Source organism: Pochonia chlamydosporia (genome assembly GCF_001653235.2).
Source record: "Pochonia chlamydosporia 170 chromosome Unknown PCv3seq00019, whole genome shotgun sequence".
Lineage (NCBI taxonomy): Eukaryota > Fungi > Ascomycota > Sordariomycetes > Hypocreales > Clavicipitaceae > Pochonia > Pochonia chlamydosporia.
The window spans coordinates 1-24685 of NW_019154054.1; the positions used below are offsets into that span (position 1 = coordinate 1).

The 24685-nt window shown below is 50.8% G+C and overlaps 10 protein-coding genes across 10 annotated transcripts; 7 read left to right on the forward strand and 3 right to left on the reverse strand.

Moving 5' to 3' along the window:
* Positions 1-38: 38 nt before the first annotated feature.
* On the forward strand, positions 39-386 carry VFPPC_18464 (hypothetical protein; the record flags this gene model as incomplete). Its single annotated transcript, XM_022430066.1, has 1 exon — positions 39-386. The coding sequence occupies one exon, from the start codon at positions 39-41 to the stop codon at positions 384-386; it is 348 nt and encodes a 115-aa protein (XP_022284913.1).
* Positions 387-1342: 956 nt separating this feature from the next.
* VFPPC_18465 (restless-like transposase) lies at positions 1343-1924 on the forward strand (the record flags this gene model as incomplete). The annotated part of the gene is made up of 1 exon (XM_022430067.1): positions 1343-1924. One exon carries the CDS (start codon positions 1343-1345, stop codon positions 1922-1924), a length of 582 nt encoding a protein of 193 aa, XP_022284914.1.
* A 41-nt stretch (positions 1925-1965) lies between these two features.
* On the forward strand, positions 1966-3648 carry VFPPC_18466 (restless-like transposase; the record flags this gene model as incomplete). Its single annotated transcript, XM_022430068.1, has 1 exon — positions 1966-3648. The coding sequence occupies one exon, from the start codon at positions 1966-1968 to the stop codon at positions 3646-3648; it is 1683 nt and encodes a 560-aa protein (XP_022284915.1).
* A 1439-nt stretch (positions 3649-5087) lies between these two features.
* VFPPC_15013 (chitin binding domain-containing protein) lies at positions 5088-5552 on the reverse strand (the record flags this gene model as incomplete). The annotated part of the gene is made up of 1 exon (XM_018292775.1): positions 5088-5552. The coding sequence occupies one exon, from the start codon at positions 5550-5552 to the stop codon at positions 5088-5090; it is 465 nt and encodes a 154-aa protein (XP_018135776.1).
* A 5591-nt stretch (positions 5553-11143) lies between these two features.
* VFPPC_12257 (extracellular serine-rich protein) lies at positions 11144-11802 on the forward strand (the record flags this gene model as incomplete). Its single annotated transcript, XM_018290189.1, has 2 exons — positions 11144-11407; positions 11476-11802. The coding sequence occupies 2 exons, from the start codon at positions 11144-11146 to the stop codon at positions 11800-11802; spliced, it is 591 nt and encodes a 196-aa protein (XP_018135774.1).
* An 820-nt stretch (positions 11803-12622) lies between these two features.
* On the reverse strand, positions 12623-14608 carry VFPPC_17174 (reverse transcriptase; the record flags this gene model as incomplete). The annotated part of the gene is made up of 1 exon (XM_018294922.1): positions 12623-14608. The coding sequence occupies one exon, from the start codon at positions 14606-14608 to the stop codon at positions 12623-12625; it is 1986 nt and encodes a 661-aa protein (XP_018135773.1).
* A 47-nt stretch (positions 14609-14655) lies between these two features.
* VFPPC_18467 (reverse transcriptase) lies at positions 14656-17126 on the reverse strand (the record flags this gene model as incomplete). The annotated part of the gene is made up of 4 exons (XM_022430069.1): positions 14656-15616; positions 15673-15999; positions 16076-16575; positions 16641-17126. 4 exons carry the CDS (start codon positions 17124-17126, stop codon positions 14656-14658), a joined length of 2274 nt encoding a protein of 757 aa, XP_022284916.1.
* Positions 17127-18044: 918 nt separating this feature from the next.
* VFPPC_12259 (reverse transcriptase) lies at positions 18045-19367 on the forward strand (the record flags this gene model as incomplete). Its single annotated transcript, XM_018290191.1, has 1 exon — positions 18045-19367. One exon carries the CDS (start codon positions 18045-18047, stop codon positions 19365-19367), a length of 1323 nt encoding a protein of 440 aa, XP_018135772.1.
* Positions 19368-19425: 58 nt separating this feature from the next.
* VFPPC_18468 (endonuclease/exonuclease/phosphatase) lies at positions 19426-20112 on the forward strand (the record flags this gene model as incomplete). Its single annotated transcript, XM_022430070.1, has 1 exon — positions 19426-20112. One exon carries the CDS (start codon positions 19426-19428, stop codon positions 20110-20112), a length of 687 nt encoding a protein of 228 aa, XP_022284917.1.
* Positions 20113-20574: 462 nt separating this feature from the next.
* VFPPC_18469 (reverse transcriptase) lies at positions 20575-23114 on the forward strand (the record flags this gene model as incomplete). Its single annotated transcript, XM_022430071.1, has 3 exons — positions 20575-21639; positions 21681-22228; positions 22466-23114. The coding sequence occupies 3 exons, from the start codon at positions 20575-20577 to the stop codon at positions 23112-23114; spliced, it is 2262 nt and encodes a 753-aa protein (XP_022284918.1).
* Positions 23115-24685: the final 1571 nt, after the last annotated feature.

Consider the following 24685-nt stretch of genomic DNA (forward strand, 5'->3'; position numbering starts at 1 on the left):
CCAGCACCTAAATCGGAAAATGCAATCCGTTTTGCAACATGGCAGAGTTCAGCTTACTTATTGCCCGGGCTGAAAAGCGCATGGCAGAGAACGTCAGAGAAAAAGATAGGATTATTTTTGGTATTGGTGAGCTCGATAGGGAAATGGCCAAAACTACTCGGGTTTTGGCGGAAATGGAGATAAAGAGAGCGGCTGCGCAGTTTGCCAGACCTAGGACGGCAGAATTAGATGCTGACTTGAAGTCCTTGAATTATTACGTTTCAACCCTGACAGAGTCCTTGAAGGCGTTGCAACGTTTTAGGTTGGCTTATGTGTTGAAGGTGAAGGAGCTAGATGAGAGGCTGCAAGGAGACAGGAGTGTGGTTCAATTCTGTAGTGATCATTGAGAGATTGAGCACAGTGACAAAGTTGTCGGATAAAACTGCCTCTGTTGATAGAACAAGCAAACTTGGTGTAAATGCTGGCTGTCATGACGTCGGCTATGAGAACTGAGAATAGCCGGAAAAAGCAATTATACTTATGCTTCGGACGAAAGGAAGTTTTATTTAAAAAACGGCTGTAGAGAATGGTGTCTAAGTAGAATTGACACACAATAGTGATTGTACTATAGTGTCTACCCAGTGATCCGTTTGGATTGGATTGGAGCTGGATCCGACTTTGGCTCCAGTCCAGTCCAGAATTTGGCGGGAGGCGATCCAGGAGCGCCAGTGCAGGATCCAGTAAGAAAGTTTGACTATTCTGCTAATTTACATAAGGCGATTTATTACCCTCATCTGTGGCATCTACACAAGAATCTTCCTCATCTAGCCCCTCATGATCAAGGATTTGGGGCTCATATTCATCTACATCCGGCTTGTCAGTATTACCAGAATCTTCAACCTTCAAGATATTTCCCTGTGCTGGTAGCTCTCCTTCAATCGCACCTATAGCCTAATCGTCAAAGGATCTGCTCGGTGGCCGTCCATACCAGGCTCGCAGACATTCGCTTGCTTCGATTATGTCTATCCCAAGCAGTGATCGGAATGGTCTGGTCTGTCTTGGTCTTGGTCTGGCAATTTCTCGAGACCATGGTCGGACCGGTCAGACCGGTCGGACCATCAAGTACTATAAATAGGTTAAGCTGAGAGGCTCATGGCGGCCGCTGGCTGAATTTTGGCCCAGAATGGTTACAAGTTTGTCTCTCTTTGCTTTTTATCTCAAAGTCCTCCTCCTCAAAAAGAAGCAATCATGCTGTATTAGGCAATATAACTGGAAACAGTTGCCTGACACAGCGTGCAACAGCTTGCTAAGATGTTGTGTATAGAACCTGCAGCCGTAGATTCTCGTGCTTCCATTGACCGCAATGTCAACTTCAACATCTCTTTCGCCGTCTCCTGCTCCTACCGTATCACCCTCTCCCACTTCACCCGCCCAAACGCCGCCATTTAATCCCACCACGTTTTCAGCGCAGGCCCCATATCCTGAGCCGCCAGACGAGTTTGTCCAGGACCGTGTCAGGTATGTTAAGCGCGTAATACTCGCAAATAAAGGATATCACCCGGGTTCGTCTCACATTTGGAAGTACGGCCTCCAATACGTCCGAGGCAGTGATACGAAAGAGGTGTATTACTGCCACGAATGTGCGGTTGGAAAGTACAAGCAAGAATTGTTTGTTATCAATGGTACCTCTAGAGTCAGAAATCATCTTGAGAAGAAGCATCGGATTGACTCCCAGACTGGTATCAGGAGGAAATTTTGCACCCAGAAGTCAGTACTCGATTTACAGAAAGATGCTGCAGCTTCCAGTACCTTCTTCTGGAAGGACTCGGTTGAGAAGTTCAAAGAACTTTTGATCCGCTGGATTGTATACTGCCACATTGCTTTCTTTCAACTGGAGAATCAGTATTTCCGCGAACTCCTCTTCTTTCTGAATCCGGCGTTATGAACCACCTTCCGAAGGCAGCAAGAACCATTCGAAACTGGGTGATGACTGCCTTCAAGTCAAAGAAGCAGCAGCTTAGAGAAGATCTACAAGGTTCCCGAAGCAGAGTGTCAGTGTCCTTTGATCTCTGGACGTCGCCAAACCCTTACGCTATCCTAGGCATCGTCGCCATGTGGATTGATGCTGCCGGCAAGCGAAGGTCCACAGCTTTAGGTATGCGTCGTGTCTACGGTGAGCACACTGGCGAGAATATTGGATCAATTGTTCTTGAATTACTGAAAGAATACAACATCGACGGGGACTCAATTGGATACTTCATGCTAGACAATGCCTCGTCGAATGACATTGCAGTGGAATTTATACTCAAGGAGCTATGCCCATGGATGGACTCAAAACAGCGTCGCCATCGCCGGCTGCGCTGTCTGGGCCATATAATCAATCTCTGTTGCCAGGCGTTCCTCATGGGTCGGAACTGTGAGAAATTTCTTGCAAAGCTCGAAAAACATCATTTGCGCGGAGACTATGCAAAAGTAGAGGAGCTCTGGAAGAAATTTGGATGTTTGGGTCGGCTCCACAACTTGGTGAGATACATCCGGCTTACCCCTCAGCGTCGCGAGGAGTTTGCTACAATAGTGATCGGCGGGGATCTCTCTGCATTTGATGGGCTTGAGCTGATCCAGAATAACTCGACACGTTGGAATTCGTGGTTTCATTCAATCACACGGGCATTGAATGTGCGGGAACGTTTAGAGCTCTTCTCCGCCCGCCACGTACCTGCGAAAGGCTCTCAAGGGATTGCGAACTTCAAGCTAGATGGGCAGCACTGGTTCGAACTCGAGAAGATTGAACTCGCTCTAAGGGACTTCTATGCTGCAACTTTACTCTCCGAAGGTAGGAAAAAGTCTCTTGCCGACTGGTTTTCGACCATAGACTGCCTTCTTCGAGAGATAAACGAGACGAAGGATCATTACTATGACATCCACACCGAGGATGACAACAATTTCACATGGACGTATCTTCAAAGCTGCGCGGACGCCGCCTGGTCGAAATGCGCGGAGTACTACAACAACCACCAACTGAATTGGCGGTGTCGATATCCCGACGACACTGACCTGCCGCCCGCCTACTACGCAGCTCAAATTCTTGACCCTTATCGAAAGTGGGCTTGGTTTAGACAAGAATGGGTTCTTCCAGGCGACAAGGAGAAGCAGGAGTGGTTTGATAACGCTCAGCTAGCCGTGAAAAAACTCTGGGAGACGGAGTATAAGGGAAGGCACACTGTTGAGATGCTGCCATCATCAGCTCGGAAGGAGAGAGATCCGGACCCGGCCTTTGATCGTCAAAGGGAACATAAGCGTATTCGAATAGACGCCCCGGTCTCTGCAGCTGATCTGTATGAGCAATACATTTCTACAGACCGACTTCATGACGATGAGGCAGGATGTGATGAAGCCATTGCTTACTGGTTGTCCCGCTATGACTCGCAGAGAGACCTTGCTCGCTTCGCTCTGGACATGTTTGCCATCTCACCTATGTCGGATGAGTGCGAACGTCTTTTTAGTAGTGCCAAGCTTACTGTTCTTGATCGCCGTGGCAGGCTGAAGGCTGATACTATTGAGGCGTGTGAGTGTCTAAGGGCCTGGTTTGGAAAGCCAGAGGTTGAGAACGATAGTGAGAGCGAGGACGGTAGGAATGACGACGATAGATTCAGCGTATCGCAGATGTAAATATACCTAGCTACCGACACCCATTTCCGTTTGTGTCTTCAGTCTCATCCAGCTTGTTGGTCTCGTTGGTCGGACCGGTCCGACCAACCGGTCCGACCAAAGTGGCTTGGTCTGGTTTCGCGAAATCCTCAGACCAGACCAGACCAGACCATTCCGATCACTGTACTAGGAGCTGGCCTGATGGCAGCATTTCCATCAAGACCAGGCACGCCATACCACTTGGCCATGTGCATCTGCCCCGAAAGAATGAGAAAGGCTGGGAGCACACGCCCTCCCGCAGAGATACTCTCAATCGCAGTGGCAGACTCTCTGTACTCAGGTAACCCGAAATAATGAGCCCTCTTCCGTCTTGTGACAATGAATTGGTCCTTTCCAACCCCAATACGGAATCCAGTCTCATCCATATTCCAGATGTCTTCCGGGGGAATCCCCTCTTCAATCAGGATAGTAGAGAGTCGTTGGAAATAGGCATTGACCGTTTCTAGATCTTCAGAAGCCTGGCGATCCGAATGCGTCTTCTTTTGAAGCCTTTTACTATACTTGTGACGTTTCAGAAAGCTTAACATATCGCCATCGCTCACCAAATTCGTCCACAATCCACGATTTCCACATGTGGCAGTACCTCCATGGAATGGAGTGTAGTTGATATGGATACATATGTGAGTCCATATGTGGATTTCGTGTAGTGACTTTAAACCCTGCTAGCGCCAAACTCCGCATGCCACCTGCCTTGAGGTGGCCACGTTGCCGAAGTGCAAGTGTCTATCCACCCATACTTTAACAATCATCTCCTTGTACGGGTCAAGCCAATACATTTTGATGTATCCCACCGACTCGGGATGCTCGTCGCCGTACTGCTGCTCAAACTTTGCCAAGCGATCTTTAAATATTTTCTCGTTTGGGGAAGCCACAATCGAATGCCAAGACGCGTAGAATATATGGGGGCGGTGTTGGTTGTGGCTCGCTAATGACAACATAACAAAGCAATAAATCTGCGTCAGCCATCCAAATTTTAAATCTACGATCCAGGCTGGTGGTCCGGGTTCGGTTCCCGGATCTTCTGCCGCAAGCCGCCTTCGCTTTGTGAGTGGCTGCTCTTTGATGCAGCGGAAATTAAGCATGGGTGTAATCGGGCTGAGCCGTTGATGTGCACTCGGCTGATGCCGATGCAAATAACGCCACCAAATGAAAGTCTCACATTCAACCCTGAGCTTAGAAGTATGTAACTAGCTAGCTAGTTATCTCTCTCCGAGGGCTTTGATTCTTCTTCTCTTCAATGCAATCAATTTGTTGGTTTCCAAGTACGCTTCTGGCCGAACAAACCCCGTGCCCCTTACATTTTCTCTCCTATTTCTTACGCCTAATTTGTACATATCTGAAGAAAAATTACTTAGCAGAATAGCTTAGTTAGATAGCAAAATAGTAACCCTAATCTTACCCTAACCGCCGACGTTGATGTCGGCACAGTTCTCGTACTGCTCGCACGGCGTGACCTGGCAGGCCTGCCACTTCCAGCGGAGGACCCTGCGGCCAGAGATGTTGCCGGGGATGTTGACCGTCATCGGGCCGACCTTGCCTGGTGCAGCGCACTCCCGTTTCGAAGCGACAGGCTTGGCTATGTTTGCGTCGCTGAGGTCCGGTTTGAGGATGTACACCTCACACGGCCCTACATGCGGCGCAGTGATGGTGAGGCCGAGCGTGACTTGACGGCCGACGTCGGTCACTTTGCCGGCCGGTTCGCCGCGGCAGATCTGACCTCTGACGTTAGGCGACTTGAGATCGTCTACTTTAGTGTTTGCTTTCTCGCAGCCGCGGCAGAATGGCTTCGACATAAAGCCGTGGGCAGACACGCCGGTGGCAGGAAACGCCGCGAGCGTAGCAAATACAAGAGTGAAGGAGTGCATCGTTAGCGTGGGAGGAGGGGCAACTAGCAACGCACAGCGTTTAGAGAGCTAAGAGGGAAGGACCGACGAGGACTACAGGCGGCTGAAGCGCGGAAACTAGTGGGATTGTGGAGGGCAGGCGGACTGGCTGGTTCGTTGAAGTCAGGTGGTGACAGAGGGCTGGCAAGCAGTGAGGGTATTTATTCTCGTCGAGTCGCAAAACGCCGCCGTTGCCCGAGGACTTAAACAAGGGAAAGGTCCTCATGAAGGTCTAGACTGGTAGGCGCAGCAACTACCATTCGACTGGCAGCCCTGGAAACGGCCATCACAACCTGAGCCGACGATGACACGACGGTGGGTGGACCAGACTGGTCTCGATGGTGTCTTACATTGGTTTCGCCGCTAACAGGCGGGAGTGCCTAAACCTTGTTGCTTGAATCTTGCTAGTTACCTGCATCGCAATTTGACGAGTCAAGGCCCTGGACCGTTCTCGAACGGTACCCTGAAACAATAAATTGGCAGCTCGCTTTCGTTGGCTAAAAAAAAAAGGACGGTTTCAATATAATGCCGACTGAAAACTGCGGCTGGTTTCAGCCGCAGGAATCAAAGAAGCTATGTTCATTTAGTTATCTAACTTATCTTATAATACTAAAACCTCACGATGTAGTCCACGGGGCAATGGCCCACTTCTGTCTCCGAAACTAGCCCGCCGGTCTGACGTCAACCTGGCGTCAAACATCTCCGCCGAAAATAATGGAATCCAGATCCAATGAAGGTCATTTAATGCTGGCCATCCAAGCTATTTGTGAAAGGCCTCTAGAGAGTTGATTCAACTAACTAATCCCTATGCTGTTTACTATTAAGATAGGGAAGAAGGAAGGACTCTATATATGAGCCTATATATACTGCAACATTATGTATATCTTCTCAATACCCCCCCATAGAAGATTCTAGAATCAACTTGCCATTAGGAGTTGAAGATAGGCGGCACAGCCGCCGTTCAAGCGGCTTGCCCCGTTACACTATTAATCAAAATCTGGAATTAAGTATTAGAGCTACTGCAAGGATCTATGATGTCTCTCGAAAAAAAGTGTATTTCTTCATCACTCCTAGAAATCTTTGTGCACTATCCCATTCCACGAATCCGCACCATGAAGCTCATCTCCACTCTTCCAGTTGTCCCCACCCTCGCAGTTTCTAGTAATTACTGCCATCAATGGAGCATCACCTCCGAGTCATGGCGTTAGTTGCTAAAACAGTGTTGTTCTATAAATTTGACCTGGAACATATGCTTGTACGTGGCTGAGTCCAATGACTCAGTCTGTTTATCGTAGCCTAAGGTCTACAGCGCGCAATGACCGGGCCTCTAGCTGAGAGGAAATGATGGCGTAACAGGCCACTAACTGAGATGTGGACTAGAGAACTGGAGTAACTTAGTACTTTAGATGCTGCAGGCATGCTCACGAGTGTCGCGCAAATGCCGATCGACAATGGAGCTGCGTGCATTTCAAGCACTATGGCGCAGCCTTGGACTGGTTATAGAACAATGATTGTTCTACTTTTAGTATAGCCATACTATGACAAGACAATACTTGCTACGTCTCTGGGTTTACCTTCAAAAGTGCAAAAGAGGTTATTAAAGCCCAGTTTTGGTCTCTCTTACCTTCGTATACCCGCTATGGCTTCCCTCCTATATCGAGGGCTTTTTGATCACATAGTTACAACCTTCTCGCTCATCCCGCAGCAAAATTCTGGGGCCACGACAGTGTCATTTGAATGCAGTTAGACCAACTGTGCAGCCAGTATATTATTCCCAATCATATTATGACTAAAGACGGCGCAGACACGGGTGAAAATTCGTGCCCATCATCGCACACTGAACATAATGACAGCAATATTAACTACTCCACACCAATACTTTGCCACTCGGGTACGCTGTGTGGTCTCACAGTAAGCAACCCTTACTGGAACGAGCCGTTCCAAGGCTACCCTAACGCCCGCAGAAGCTGTTTTCTCGGGTTGGATGTGGCGAGTCGCAGTGTGATTAACGACGATATTGGCCTAAACTCTCTAACGAAGAGCTCAACCACGGGGGCAACCAACTCAGGTCTGGAAACTAGACCCTTCGAACTAGCAGTAGATGTCACGAAAGACTCATCACCACCCGGAGGCCCTACTAGACATTTGGTTGGAAATGGTAAGACTCCAAACGCCACTCACTAGCATGTCAAATGATAACCGGCAATGCAGATCACGATGACAATAGCGTCAACGACGGCAGCGACGAACAGCGCCTCAGCAAAAGAACAAAGTTGATTATGATATTGGTTACTGTCTTTTTGTTTGTGGGTGCTTTTGTTGGTTGGATTGTTGCAGGATATTTACATGAATCCTAAAGGGAAAGGGAGATCAGTGAAGGTTGACAGAAAAAAGATGAGTGGATGCGCGCGCAACAAGTCGATCAAGCAGAACATATATACGAGTTATCAGATATGCATAACTAGCTATTTTACAGTACTCTAAAACGACCCTAAATTTGACGGCTCATACGCTGGGCCTATCTTCTCGGCGGCTTGCTTCCTATTCTGTCACTTCCATTGATTCGCGTCTTCTTCCGCCTAACCGGACGGAAGGCAGGAACACCATCGACCTTGCCTTCTCAAACATCTCTCTTGCAGAAACCACGGTAGAAGACCACCTTGTCACAGGCTCCGACCATTTCACGCTGAGCTTAACAATCCCATCCACACAACATGCCCATTGCCCGCCTGGGAAGATTCGGGTCACGCCTGACGACGAACTCAGGCGCTTTGTGGAGACCATGGAGAATGTCACACTTCACGACTTGTTTGCATAACTGTACAACGATCGGGCAGAAGGTCCCCTGTGAATCGGGCAACGAGAGACTCTTGATTTCCTACAAAAAAAGAGTGGAATCCTACGAATACTAAATACTTTAGAATACCCCTGCCCACAAGGCAGCGGTATGACAATTGTTGTTGCCTCGTAGGCAGTACCATACTGCTGTTACGTCATGATAGTCATAGTTAGCCAAATTTAATATCGTGGTGCACAGGTAATTACTGATGATGAATTCGTTACTTTTCTTTTTCGTTGTCCTTCTCTTGCCAGAGGGATTCACGCCATTTATCTGAGTTCAGAAGCACAACTACCAGCCTTCTAATAAAATTCCAGTTGGTTGGCCAGCCTCTCATCTCCTGATATCTATGATTTTATGACATTTAGCAATTACTCCAAGTTGCTTGTTCTATCAACAGAGGCAGTTTTATCTGACAACTGCGTTTGCTTTGAATGAGCGACTTGATCTTGACAGAGAACGTCCACCACGGAAGGACTCGACGCCTTGGCGGCATCGCTCCAAATTGCGATCATCTAGGTCCGAAATACCAATTGTCCAATTTTCTTTAGAACTCTCATCAATAAGGGACCCGTATTAAAGCCCATACTTTCGACAAGACGGGTCCTGTTTCGTAATCCGTGTCAGACATTGTAGTTTCGGACCCTGTGTCAGACACTATCGATAGAAGGACTTGACGGGGGTTTTGATATCGAGTTGTATTTAGAAAGTTAAAATGCATGGCTTGGCACTTTCTGACAACGAGACTCAGTACAAATGGGGTGAGTGACATCTCTCAGTTTCCAAATTTCGCCCTGTTGGAAGCCAAACAAGACGCTCCCGGGGCAATTGGCGAAGCCAAGCAGTCTCAAACAAGAAGAGTCAAGTGCCTATGGTCCGACTCTCATCCAATCAAGTCCAACTGTCGGTCTTCTGGAACAGTTCCTACCCAGCGCCTCGTGGTGCCCATCTTCCCCTGCGAAGGACGTGACGTGTCGTAATCCTTAATCCGTATAGATTTAACAGGTTGCAGGAATAAGCGCGACATCTGCATCCCTCTCAAACCCACGAAACTCTTGACCAAATAAAAAAAGTCCAGTCATCAGCCCAACTTAAAACAGCACGACTCGATGCCAAGCTTCATAGCCATGCTAGGCATTCACCAGTAGCTCGGCAACTCCCCGATTGGTCCCCTGCGACCTGCCAACAAGGGAGATCTGTGGAAGATTGTCAAGAGATCCTTTGCGTCATCAGCCTCCCTCGCCGCAAGCATATCCATGCGAGTCAAGCAAAGCGATGTTTCGACGATCAGAAACAGTAGTCGAGTGGTGCAGCTTCAACATTGACACTACCAAAGGCCCCATTTTGAAACCAACACTTACTAATTTACGCGCTCAAAGCGTTGCCCTGCGCGTCATCAACGATCAAGTGAGTTGGCTAGTTGACAGGAGCGAGTTCCCGTTTCATCAATTTGGTAGACCAGGAACACCAGGTACATCGTAGTAGCCGCTGCCGTTAGGAGGCTAATAGTCAAAGAATCTTGAAATCCTCGTCAGCGGGTGTTTGCACACGGTACCTTTCCAGGCAACATTCAGACTTACCCCAGGCCCCTCGGTTTTTAACGATTGTCACAACTCCTTTGGCCAATTGTTGAATGCCTTCACCCAGGAACATAACAGTCAAGAGTGACATACGCCTCATCATAATTAGGCCTTTTCATATCTTCTCACATGCCACAGTGTCGATGCGTGTTCGACAGCCAGACATGCTCGTGAGACGCAGAGAATGAGTGCTGTGATGATTAGCTGGTTCGTGCCAGAGGGTAGCGAAATTAGGCCACATTTGATGAAAAGTGTACTCACACATGGCTCGCATCGTGTTGAGGTCTTCGGGACAGGACACGAAGAATGTAGCGGCAGCTCTGACACTAGGTCCACACTCAAAGCCAAGTTGTACCTATCCCCAACCCGCCAGTCCGTGCTATGTACTAGTGTGACGACGGTTCCAAACAACGGTCTAGGATGCGGGTCAGGGGTAGCTATCGGTGATGAGCATAGTCCGAACACAGTATGGTATTGTGAAGCTGTCGCATTGCCAAAACAGCTGGTCTTATGCCATCGACAAACAATGCATAGAAGGGGGTACATAACTCATAAGATCTAAATCGGTCCAACGCTTTCCGGGTTATAAGGCGGCTTCTGTGACGTCGAAACTTTCGAGTCTCGATCCATGCGAGGCAACCAGATTCAACAGTCAATTTTTGTCATTGGTTTGCCGCGGTCAGTTCCTTCGACCAACATTCTCGATGCTCGCACTTGAGGGCACAGTCGAATTGGCCGCGCAGCCCCAGAACAGCCCAGCCCTGAAGTCATGACACGCCAGTACCTGCGGAAAATGTCCGATCTAACATGAGACTCAACCTGAGTCGGGGGGGGTAGATGTGAGTCGCAACAGTCGCTGCAGCTTGTAGACGATTGTAACACAGCCACAACGCTCAGCCTCGAACATGGTAAAGGCAATTAGGCATAGTTATTTCTTTGCTGCTCTGCCTCGTAAATTTACCCGACGCTGCTTAAGAGGTAAACTTGCTCGTGCACTCGCTCAAATTTTCCAATATTAATATAGGTCTCATTTATTGCTGTATGTCGTAAAATCCCTCTGATATTCTTCGCGCAATTGATCATATGTTCCAACTAGGAGACCTACGCTGGCCGATATCAAGGCTTCTACAAACTCCGTAAAAAATCACACCAAAATGCGCTTCATCAGCGCCATAGTTGCGCCCCTCTGTTTCTGCGCTGTTCAGTCGAGCGGAAAGACCATCAGGATCGCCGTTGGCAAAGACGGTCTGGTCTTTTCCCCTAACTCAGTAACAGCTGATAGAGGAGATATCTTGGAGTATCAGTTCTACAAACAACAGCACAGTGTCGCCATGGGAGACTTTGCGAATGGCTGTACGCCAGCTGCTCAAGGCGGTTTCTTCTCTGGTGTGATGAAGACCTCCCGTGACGGGCCGAAAGTAAGCTGTCTTTCATGTATTTAATAATGCTGCTGAGGCTCTAAACTTACCCGGGTATTTTGTTATAGAAAAAGGTCTTCCAGGTTATTGTGAACAGCACGGAACCCATGGCATTCTACTGCACTGTCGGTAGCCACTGCCAGAACGGCATGGTTGGTGTCATCAATCCATCATCGACTGATTCTCTCGACAAGTATAAGTCCACTGCGAAGGATGCCAAAGAAAACAAAGCTCCTCTGGCCATATTCGGCGGCAAGATAGTCAAGAGCTCCAGGAACTCCACAACCACCAGCTCGGGGGGCTCCCCCAGCCGAACCGGAGGCGCCGGACACGCGCAGGCTGCTCCAGGAAGTATTAGCGTGGCTGCTCTGGGATTCGCTGTCTTCTTGATGTAACAGAAAATTTGGCATGTAGGTGTTTATAGGTACATGATTCTCAAGCAATGGCAAGGGACAGAAGTGGTTCTAGGGTTCAAAGTCACCACACATCACTACACATTCGAGGATATGGAATGGATGTGGATGATGACTAAGATCACGGCGGTGGTATGGCAGCGTCTACAGATACAGATTTTATTACGCCCGGAGGGAGAATCATAGAGGGCCAGGTCGGAAAGCTATTATACGGTTCAATACATTTGAGACATGACACCTCAAGCCCCACGTTTTCTCTTACACAGCTTGGTTCCGCCTCGTCGCTTGTATGATCCTTGACAGGCCTGCTTGAAGGCCAGTTCCCCAAGTGTTCAGCGTCCTATCCTCAGCAGCTGAAGCACGGTCCGTCAATGCCGAGGCTGTTTATTGTTAGTATGATTTCATGTAGGTCCACTAGTCCCAAGATCGCTGGTCTCGAACGAGTCTTCCTGTTGCCATTGCAAATTTGATCACTGCCTTCACTGCTCGTGTGTCCGGCTTCCACTTGTCATCGTCAGACGGCGCTTTCCCTCCCAAGAAATATGAGAGATTCCCTATCTTCCACGGTGAGCAACTGAGCAAGATCTCCCGTTGCGCTGTCCAACTTCTGCATCGAAACAGAAAGTGTTCCATTGTCTCAGGTGCTTTGCCACATTCGCATAGGTCTGATCCCACCACCCCGATTCTATGGAAGAAGCCATTTAGCCTTGCCATACCGGTACGTAATTGCACGAGAATGTCCGATTCTGTTCTCTCCAGCTGGCCGTACAATTCTTGTGTGTGCTTACCCGGAAGTGCAGCATCAATTCGTTTCGAGTACTTCCCAACTCCCTCCGGGAGCTCTTAGTTGCTGTTGGTCCAGTTTGGCCAGTCGTAGCTTTGTCGATCTAGCTTGGTATGGTCGTTCATTCAGTGGTTCATACATTGCGGCTCTCTTCGCTGCCGCCTTGGCGGTCGATCCAAGTGTAAAATCTTGATCCCCCGCCGGCACCCACGTTAGCGAAACAGAGCACCTTCTCCTTTGGAGATATTGAGTGCGTTCATATATCTGACATATGGTGCACTGGCCCGATTGTTGCCGTGGTCGGCGGATGACTTGTAGTGCCGATCGGTTGCTTGTCATTACAGTCAGATCCCGATGATGAAGTCCTGAAGGCATACATTTAAGCGCCATCGCAATAGCTGCCAGTTCCGCTGTGTACGGATTCTGCTCATCCCCGTGTTCCAATGGTGACGGAGTAGTTAGCCAGCACCTCGCCAGCGCTATTGATCGTTGTGTCACGCACAACGCCTCCCATTCCCACTGTGTTCCGTTTTGCGAGGAGGCCGTAACGATGATGATTCCTTCTACATTGTTTGGTGTCTTGTCCGTTTTGACATAGTCATAATGCTCGCCCACTACAGGTATGCGATCGCTCCATTGTGGTACTGCATATTCGTGGATTGTTTCCAGGCGTTCCGTGTTAGTCTTTGCCATCGTTATGGCGATTTTCTGCATGGGCGAGACGAAATGTCTCTTAGCTTTGTATTTCGATCTTGTCAGTGGATGTGTTTGCGGAAGTGTCCAAACGTCAACCCAGAGCCTTGTTGGTGCTTGAGTGTGTCGCTCCTGCACTGTTTGAATACTGGCCTCTGCTTCGGCCACTGCTGTGGCAACTTTGCTGAAAGCTCCTGTAATCGCCTGTGCACCAACCATCTGCACTCTATTTAGCCATGCCAGTTCCTGCGGGCCGCAGGAGTGCATCCCCACATTCGACGCGTAGTCCATAACAGGTGCGACTGTCGACACAAAGAGTTGTCCAGTCGTTCGAGGTGAAACCATCTTCAATCTTCTTAGACACATGGCAGCCTTGAGGCCTTGGGCAGCTGCTCTAGTCGTGTGTTCTTTGTATCGCAGGTTCGCGTCCATGATTACCCCCAAAATCTTTACACTATCTTGTGGTTTTAGTTCCTTTCCTTTGATCAGATATGGCTTGTCACTGGAACGAGCAGCAGTCCTTGTGAAATGAATGACTGCGGATTTATCTGCCCCAAATGTTGCGCCGCTGCGTGCCTCCCACATGAGGGCATCGTCAATGATGGATTGAATGTCAGCCCGGTTGTCATCTGCCGTTGGCCCGGTCACCCAAGCCGTATAGTCGTCCACAAAGGCGATCGAGCCACCATTAGCGTTGATCTTTCTTTGCACTAAATCTGCGTTGAAGAACAGGAACAAGATCGGCGAAAGTGGTGATCCCTGAGGCAGACCGGACTGAGACAGCTCTCTTCGTTCCGACATATGTCCATTTACTACTACGCAAGCAGTTCTGCCGGAACAGAAGGCGTCCGTCCATCGGACCAGACCGCCTGGTATGCCTCTTGCTAACATCCTTTGCAGCAGCCGTTCTTTGCACACTCCGTTGTAAGCGCCTTTCACGTCAAAGCTTATAAGGCTAAGCACCTTGCCAGCCCTCCATGCTTTGTATATCTGTTCCTGCAGAAGCAAGAGCGCTTGCTCGGCTGACCGTCTTTTCCTTGCTCCAAAATGGTTCGCGGGCAAGAGTCCGCAGGTCTCGACTGCATATGAAATCCGTTCTGCGACAACTGCTTCCATTATTTTGCCTAGTGTTGACAGGAGAGATATTGGTCGCCAGGCTTTGGCTACCGTGTAGTCTCCTTTGTCTGGCTTCCCGAGCGGGATGATCTTGGCACCCCTCCACTGATGTGGTACCATGCCGTCTCGGAGTGAACAGTCAGAAAGAGTCCAGACTCGATACTTCACCACCGGCCATAGGCGTTTCCACACCATGGCTGGCAAACCATCCTCTCCTGGAGCCTTCCAAGGTTTTGCCGCCATTATCTTCTCTTCGATTCTTCCAGCGTGAGGTCCGGCATTGACAGGGCGTCGCGCTGCGGTCGTCGATCTTCTGCATCAATCCGTGCTGGCAGTGGCGGGAAAAAGGTTTCAAGCAGCTCCTGCGCCTGTTCCGTATTTTCTTTAGCCATCGATCCATCTTCCTTCGTCAACGGTGGCACCTTGTCCTCCACGGTGTCCTTGCCTGGTTGGAGGTGCCTGGCCGCCTTCCAGATGTTGGCATCTTCTGCTAGGAATCCCTCCCAGTGAGCCTTCTTCTGCATCCGAATTCCATCGTGGTATTCTTTGGATGACTCTTTGGCTCGAACTTCCAGGTCGGGGTTCGCCCTACCCGCTCGCCGTTGGGTTCTTGCTTGGTTTCGCCAGAACGTGTAAGTCTGTCGAAGGCGTGTTAAATCCTTTGTCCACCAGCGTTTCGAGTAACCTGGTGGTTGTACTCGGGGTGTCAATTCGTGGATTGCCTCCATCACAACTTCCATTAGCTGGTCGGTCTGCGTCTGCACGTCGACCGTCCAGGGTAGTGGTCTAAGATTGTCCTCCACCCTGGCTGATATCATTGTCCACGGCGCATTCTTCAATAAGAGTCTGTGCGTCACTGTCCTCTCGGGCATCGCTATGTCGAACGCAGTCCGAATTGCTCTGTGGTCGGATCCATGCTCGGTTGGGTGGATGCCACACTCCACCATCTCCTCTGCCAGCTCTGACGTCGCAAGAACTAGATCGATAGTGGTTTCTGCATCACGGCCCTGCCACGTCTTTGTTCCTCTTGGCAGTAGACTACAGAGGCCATGCTCGTTCATCAGATCAATAATAGGCTCCGCCTCACCCTGTCTTTTAGCTGAAACGTCATCTCCTCCCCACAGAAGATCATGACGATTGAAGTCTCCCGCTAACACCGCATCCGTACGTCCACCTTTCCCGTTTCGAAATTGCTGAATCAAGCTATGCAAGTGTCCCGTTGCCGATTCAGGGCTCGCTCATCTCTCCCCTCCACGTACACCGATACCACCAAGATTTCTCGCCCCTCCAGTCGCAGCACCGCCGCTGTAAGATCGGCCGACGGTACGGGTATCTGATCCACCTCGATATCTCTTCGCACCCAAAGCATGCTCCGAATTGGCCACTTCGTATCCTCCGTGTGTGTAGGTATTATCCTTGTCCAGTTGCTATACCCCAATGGGGCTGTAAAAACTTTACCGTCTATTGTCCTTGCGTACGGTTCTGATACCGCAAGCACTGCGTACTCCTTTAGGTCTGGGTCGTTCATCAAGCTAAGCTGTACGGGTTCTTGCTTTCTCACATTGAGCTGTAGCATACGAAAGGCCCTATGCATCAATTCGCGGGTTCCTCACACGGCAATTCCAGCTGAACGATTCGTGTGGTCCGCCACACAGAACGCACTTTGGTTCCACAGCATGGCACTCTTTATGGTGATGGCCGGGTCGCGCGCACCTTCCACAGACCTCAGGTTTCTTGCATGTGAACCTCTTGTGGCCAATCTCCTGGCACTTGTAGCATTGCGCTGGTCCTGTCCTTAGTTCAAAGACGTTGGTCTTGGCCGACTCCCCGGCTAGGTCGAAGTAGTGGTTGTCAAGCAGCTTCCTCGCATCGCCACCTTTGGTCACGTACACTACCATTGACCCATACGCTTTACCAGCTTCTCTCTTGCTTAGCCATGATATCTTCGCTATGTTCACGTTGTTCTCGGCACCAAGAGCTTCAGCAGCGCCCGGTAGGATGTTACCCTCTTCGTCCACGACTGCTGTTCGGTTGGCGTTATCGACTTTAACCGGATAGAGTTGATCTCGCATGACACGAGCTCCTGGCACGACGGTTTTCTCTGCAACCTCCTTAACCAGTTGCAGCTCTGCTTCATTTCGACAGATGACCTTGATGCGGTCCTGGTTCCTCGGTCTTTAACCGCTGCAGCACATCTCCACGTCTCGTAACCCTCCTTCGCCCTCACTTCGTCCTCAATCGTCTGCCTAATCGTACCAACTTGGGCCTTATGCTTGTCGTGTTCCGTAACTCTAGAAACGTCGATTGTGCAGTGCAGAGTGTCCGTGAATGATGAGGGTGTTGTTTGCATTGATGACAGAGACCGCATATTTGTTGGTTGACTCAGTGGCGGTGTTCGCGCGATCTCTGCGTAAGTTGCTTGCGGGCTGCTTTGCGCCGAGGTCGCAGCAGTTTTCATAATCTCTAACTGCTCTCGAACTTGCTTTAGTTCTTCTCTGGTGTTATGGAGTTCATTTCGCGATTCCTTGGTCTCGCGGCTATAATCTTCCTTTAGTTCTCTCACTTGTGCCTGGAGCTCCCGAATCAAGTCTTCCTGTTGGCCAATCCGCTCTACCTGGCCCAGAATCCTGTCGTTTTGTTCGAATATCTTCCCTTTTAACTCGCCTACCTCGCCGGTTACTCTCCCCAGCAACTCCAACACCTTCTGTAACATCACCTTCCCGGTATCGCCAGCGCTACGGGCCTTCCTGCCATCTACCGCTGGCTCAAGATCCACTTCTGCAGGAGATCCACGCGTCACTCGGCTCGCCGGCTTCCCGGCCGGCTTTGTGTCAGAATGTGGCGTACTGGATCGCACTGTGCGCTGCCGCCACCATCGACAATATTGATTGAACAGAAGCAATTATAATACTGCTGCCTGGAGGGCAGCAGTATAATAAGGGCATTCTTTTGATGACGAGATGATTCTGCTAGAACAACAAGAATAATAATCAACTAAATTACATTTCTTGAGAAAGACCCCTCTCGGTGATGCCGTAGTGCCCCTGTATTTCTGACACTTTGCTGCCGCATTTTCAAGGGAGCGAAGCGTGTCTTGAACTTTCCCGGTGGGCTTCGTCGGACGCGTCGTTCGTCTCGGTGATGCGGTGGGGGCTGTCAGTCTCCACCACGATCGGACCTTCAGGCGGGTCCGCCATGTTAAAGACCTGCGGGCTTCCGCCCAACGAAAAAACAATGAATCGATAAAACTATCTACAGAGCAACAAAGACCTCAGTTCGAGATCTCAGGAAGCCGTCATCGGCCCATTGAGGCATAAGTGACACAGAGTGCAAATGGGTCGCGCATCGTCCTTAAAATTAACGCATGCTTAGTAATATTCGCGGGATCCCGCGAGTTCTAAAGTCACGGGGCCCCGCGAACCTAGACGCTGCCGCCGGCAGGAGGCTCTTTTGAAGAATTGGAAGAGCGTATTTAGTTGAAATCATCATCAATTATTTTACTCTGGTGTGAAGGTCGAATCGTGCCCATGGCGGATTCCACCCTGGTGGAGATCTGGTTGGTGGGGCAGGTGAGCCCCGCAACCCCAAAGCGATCGACCCGTTTGGTGAAGCCGGCGCGAAGGCGAAGGAGATGGATCAACAGGACGGTCCTTCGCCAACAGACATTGTAAAACGGACGACCAAGCGCATTAGACGAGCTGCGTCTACAGAAATAGAGTTGGAACCTACCGACAATGTCCGAGGCGAAACGGTTGGTGGCGAGGGGGTGAAGGCGTTGCTCGTGAGGGTGCTGGAAGAGCTGAAGGATCTCAAGAACGCCTCCGTTGAGCAACAGAAAGTGTTGGAGTTGCAGGAACGGATGAGCGGAGAAGTGGGTGCGCTTAAAGGAAAGATAACCGGCCAAAGTGACACAATTTTGAGCCAGACCAACCAAATTAGCAAACAGGGACAATTGATTCGGGAACTCCAGACCCAATTGAACGAATTGAAGGAGGAATTCAGCCGGGAGACCAAGGAAGCGCGAGCGGAACTTCAGAACACCAAGGAAGAGCTAATGCATGTCTGGGAACAGTTGGAGGCTATCAAATCTGCCGCAACCTCGGCGCAAAGCAGCCCGCAAGCAACGTACGCAGACATTGCGCGAACACCGCCTCTAAGTCAGCCAACGAACATTCGGTCTCTGTCATCGATGCGGACAACACCATCATCGTTCACGGACATTCTACACTGTACGGTCGACACGTCGCGTGTCATAGAACAAGACAAGCATAAAGCCAAAGTTGGCGAGATCAGGCAAGCAATTGAGGCGGATCTGAGGGCCAAGGAAGGACACGAGAAGTGGCGATGTGCCGCAGCGGTCAAAGATGCCAGGAACCCAAATCGGATCAAGGTCATTTGCCGGGATGAAGCTGAGCTGCAACTAGTAAAGGCCGCTGCTGAGAAGACTCTGGTTCCAGGAACACGAGTGATGAGAGATCAGCTCTACCCCGTCAAAGTAGACAACGCCAACCGCACGGCTGTACTGGATGGCGAAGGAAATGTGCTTCCGGGCGCTGCTGAGGGTCTTGGAGCGGAAGACAACGTCACCATTGCGAAGGTTTCTTGGCTTAGCAACAGAAACTTGGGCAAGGCATACGGCTCAATGGTCATTTACGTTACGAAAGGAAGTGACGCCAAGCGGCTAATCGATGGTCAATACTTTGACTTGGCTGGTGAATCAGCTTACACAAACGTATTTGAGCCCCGAGTCGGACCGGTGCAGTGCTTCAAGTGTCAAGAGATGGGTCACAAAGCTTTTTCATGCAAGAAACCGCAGACATGTGGCAGGTGCGCACAGCAGGGGCACGACCACAAACAGTGCCAGGCGGTAGAACCAAAATGTGTGCCGTGTGGAGGACCACATGAATCGTTCAGCCCGAACTGTCGAGTACGCAACCCCCCGCGTGATGCATAAAAACCTGCGTATTTTCCAACTCAACGTACGCAAGAGAGATACGGTACAGCTCGGGGTGATGAACGATGAGGACTTGGAGGATTATGCGGTGCTGGCCGTTGCCGAGCCGTATGCGCGAAAGATTGATGGTACGATCGTGACAACCCCAATGGGTCACAGCAACTGGACGAGGATGGTACCCAGCCAGAGCAACGACGCAGGGTGGCCGATCCGAAGCATGCTCTGGGTACGGAAGGACATTGAGGCGGAACAGATTGCAATACCGTCGGCGGACCTAACAGCAGCTGTCCTTCATCTGCAGGATAGAGACGTTTTGGCGGTGTCGGTGTACGTGCACGGAAAGGATGAGGAGGCTCTGGTGTCTGCGGTCAGAGAACCGAATGGGCTTATTTGCCGATTTCGAGCCGGCACGGGCAACCGAACCGATGTGTTAGTGGTGGGGGATTTTAATCGACACGACCTGCTCTGGGGAGGCGACAGTGTAACGACAAGAAGGCAAGGCGAGGCTCAGCCGATCATTGACCTTATGAGTGGCCATGGCCTCTGTAGCCTCTTACCCCGTGGTACGAAGACATGGCAAGGTCCCCAGGGTTCTGACAATGAGATCAAGGAAAGCACGATAGACTTGGTGTTGACAACGGGGGAGTTGGCGGACGAGATGGTGAAGTGTGCTACACTCCCAACAGAATATGGGTCAGACCACAGAGCAATTGAAACAGTATTCGACATCGAGATGCCCAGATAGGAATGCCGTGCCGAGACTCCTGCTCAAGAATGCGCCGTGGAAGGCGATCCGGCGTAGGATTGAGGCAGGGCTCCGACCTGCGATGTGGGATGGAAGCTTACAGGACCAGGTCGACCGATTCATGGAGGTCGTGCTAGATGCGATAACTGGCCTAACGCCGAGGTCGAGACCAACATCGTACGCGAAGAGAAGTTGAATCCCATGATCACGTATATCTGCCTGTAGGCAGGAGCGCCACTGGGAGATTGCCTGCCAGGCAGGCAGTCAGTAGCGCCGTATGGGCATTAGGCAGATGGAGGGGATATCACAACTATAAGTAGTTGTGTTCTCCTCATAGATAGAGAATAGAAACACACTTGTTCTTAGCTCAGAGCTTCCAACTAGAGATGGTGGACGACAGACTTGACTAGGCTACGGCAGGTCTACACGTTCTGGCGGAATCAGGCCAGGTCGCAGAGACGGATGGGCCAACCAGCATCAGATCTAGAAAGGCGGGCGAAAGAGGCAAGCAAGGAGTATCACGACGCCGTCTGCGGGCAGAAGCGGCAGCATTGGGATGATTTTCTGGCAGAAGACTGCAACATTTGGAAGGCGGCCAAGTACCTCAAGGCAGGGACGGGAGACGCGGATGACAAGATCCCCCCACTGAAGAGACAGGATGGTACGGTAACGAGGGACAAGCAGGAGCAGATGGGAGAGTTGCTCGGCGCCTTCTTCCCACCCCTACCAGATGACATTGATGATGAACAACAAGTCAGACCGCACCGAGCACCGGTGTCGATGCCAGAACTAACCATGGAAGAGGTGGAAAGGAAGGTCATGGCAGCCAAGCCATGGAAGGCTCCAGGCGTTGACGGATTACCGGCAATGGTCTGGAAACAGCTATGGCCAGTCGTCAAGGAGCGAGTGCTGCACCTGTTCCGGCTGTCTGTCAAGGATGGTGACCTGCCGAGGCAGTGGAGGAGTGCAAAGATCATCCCACTAAAGAAACCGAACAGGGATGACTACACCGCAGCCAGGACTTGGCGGCCAATATCGTTACTGTCAACGCTGGGTAAGATCTTGGAGGCCGTGACGGAGCGGATATCATACGCTGTGGAAACGTATGGCTTGCTGCCAGCAAACCATTTTGGGGCCAGGAAGAGACGTTCGGCAGAGCAAGCACTCGTGCTCCTGCAAGAGAATATATACAGGGCATGGAGAATGGGCAAGGTTCTCAGTCTCGTCAGTTTCGACGTCAAAGGTGCGTACAACGGAGTGTTTAAAGACAGACTGCTACAGAGGCTTGCGACAAGGGGACTGCCGGAAGAACTGGTGAGGTGGATAGACGCGTTCTGCTCCGAGCGGACCGCCAGCATTGTGGTCAATGGACATTGCTCCACTCAGCAAGAGCTCCCGCAAGCTGGCCTCCCTCAGGGATCCCCTCTATCACCGATTCTCTTTCTCTTCTTCAATGCAGACCTAGTACAAACCACGATCAGCACGTCAGGTGGTTCAGTTGCGTTTGTGGATGACTACTCGGCCTGGGTAACGGGATGGACGGCGGAGGCGAACCGGGAGGCATCCAGGCAATTATAGATCGCGCTCTTGAATGGGAGAGACGGAGCGGGGCTACGTTCGAGAGCGACAAGACGGACATCATTCACTTCACGCGAATTGCTGAGCGGTCTAGCGAGCCGCCATTTGTGGTTAAGGGGAAGACTATCCAGCCTCAGGAGAGCACCAAGGTGCTTGGAGTGGTACTGGATGCGAGGTTACGGTACAAAGAACATATGGCCAGGGCAGCCGCAAAGGGTTTGACGGCTGCCATGCATCTGAAGAGACTTCATGGATTATCACCGCGCGCAGCCAGACAGCTTTTCACCGCCACCGTAGCGCCTGCCATGGATTACGCCTCGGCTGTCTGGACACACTCCTGCGGAGTAAGAGAAGTATACTGGCTGAATCGAGCACAAATGCTAGGGGCACAGGCGGTAACCGGGGCATTCCGGACGGTGTCGACAGCCGTAGCGGAAGCAGAGGCGAATATTGAACCGGTCGTCGAGCGGCACGCTCGGGCAGTGGCCAAGTTCTGGGTCAACACGCGCACTCTCCCACGAGCGCATCCTCTCGCCAGGTTGAGAACCAGAGCATGCTGTCACGGGCTATGCCCGATGCTGTGGACCCGGCTCTGCCGGGCCCGGAGCTTTGGCGCCGTGCAGACGGTCGGTTGTGTAATTGGATTAATTTCGCCTAAGTTGCCACTGCAACTTAACTGTGCAAGCTCGAGGCGAGCCTCGAGCTTGCTCTTCTCCTTTCTTTCTCCCTAGCTTTAGATAGACAATCATACGGCACCCTGATGTTGAACAAACAGCGGCGCAGCCCCTTACACATGCCGACGATTCACATCACCCATGCAGAAGATGGCGCAGGTATATGGGGAAGCAACAGGTCAAAAGCTGGAAGTTATTAGGGAGTACACGGTGGCGCCGTGGGAAGAACGCATCCAGGTGCTCTGGGACGCAGATCACGACGTAGCGACTGAAGCGGCGGTGAGGGCGCACGGCATCCTGATCGCTACCTGCTCTTCGCAGAGGCGAGGCATGGTTGGCATGGGAGGCTGCGTACGAGACACGAGAACTAACGGCGAGCAAGAAGTGCTGGCCCGCTATTCAGTCACTTTCGGGTCGCGAGACGACCAGAATCCATACACAGCGGAGCTACAAGCGATAGCCATGGCTCTTCGCTGTATGCCAGCAAAACTCCAGCACAGAGAGTTGGTCTTCATCACCAGCAACAGGTCGGCCTTACAAGCAATTGGTCAACCACGTCAGCAATCTGGCCAAAGCACAATGCAAGAGATCTATAAATATGCCAAGCTCCACCGGCAACAGGATGTCTCGATTCGCATGATGTGGGCTCCCACAGGAGCGGAAGGCTTTGCACTGGGGTCCATGGCCAAGGCAGCGGCGCGAAAATCAACACAAGAAAGGACGCTGCATGGAGAGGAGCCTGTCCTCTAAGCGAGGTCTACAAGAACGAGGCTGTTACTCGCCGGACTCCAGCAGCAACAGCAGGCGATCTCCGAGAGAGTGGGACGGTATTCAAAGCGTATCGACAGGGCGCTTCCGGGCAAGCACACGCAAACCATCTGCAATTCACTTAATAGGAAAGAGGCCAAGATACTGGTACAGCTTCGGACAGGTAAATCAAGACTCAACAGTTACCTGCATGGGATAGAAGCGGCCGACACCGATTTGTGCGACTGCCGACAAGCAGTAGAAACAGTAGAACACTTTCTCTTTCGATGTAAGCCATGGGTCTCTGAAAGGGAAAGGATGATGAAGTGCGAGCGAACAAAAATGGGAAACCTGTCATTCTTCTTGGGAGGGAAGTCCATGTCTGATGGGGGGGCAGAGTGCGTAATCAACCAACTGTTTCCAACGGTTGGAGCCGTTGGATGCTCCAACAGAGGGTCCAACCCAACTGAGACCAAAATCCTCGTCCTTGCCAACCAACCAATTTAGAGGTCCCGTTGATTGGGTTGGGATCCAACTGCATCCAACTGGCTCCGTTCTCCAGGTCAAGGTGGGGGATCCTTGGAGCCGCCACCACTGACTGGCAGCCAATAAATCGTCCGTGACGACTGTCATACTAAGCCAAACTGCGACAGCGCCCTGTTCACAACACTCCTACATGCCCAAGCTTCGCGTTCAGCTCGTGTCAATCTGGCGTTGGAACCAGAACGTAGACTCAAGAGGTCGTCCTTGGCAAGTTCAAGTAGGGCTGAACTGGTGGGGTGTTTAACGTCAAGCCTGGCGCGAGGTGGTCTGTGGGGGATCTGCAAAGTCGCTGGTACTTACAACTAGCGTTAAATTTTGAGCTGTGTGTAAGTACTGAGGACCTGGCAACCCAAGTAAAGTAATATAATACGTAATAGCGAAGAGTAGAGAAACACTTGAGGGACCGGCAGCTTCCAAGAAACCCAGGCTTAGCATGTTTTTAGAGCTCGAGGTTGGGGCTTCTCATCAGCCAAATCTGGGTGCAATTAGTACCGGCAGCTCTGAGTGCCTGAGCGGAAAGAGACAATAAACTTCGCAACACGTCACTATGTAGAAGTAATTAATACCAAACGTAAGTTTCCGGCAATGACATTTGTTGATAATACACTGGCCTAGTGAATGCTACTTTTTACACGAATACTGGCGCGATTGTTGATAATTGACTAGCTCACTAATAGCATGGTACAATGTCTTTGCTACCCTATATGCCGATGTTGAAATCTACCTGGGTCCATAGCCTATGAGCTATAGTGTGATAAGTATTTCTTAACGTGGCGGCTCTCATTTTGGCGCAACGCTACCTGACCAAACACCTTGTTAGATGGCCACTCTGTTCAAAGCCGGTTCGGCAACGATTCCATAAGGCGAGGCATGCCGGCAATCGAACCCTGTATCATTTGAGCTGGCCCCGGACCGAATCCCAAGGGCGCTGTCGAAAGCGATTGTTGTGGTTCGAAGCAATGGACAAAGCATTCGAGCCTGCGGAGTCCAATCTGGCCGCGCACAGGTGTTTAGAGCTGGTGTCGGAGGAA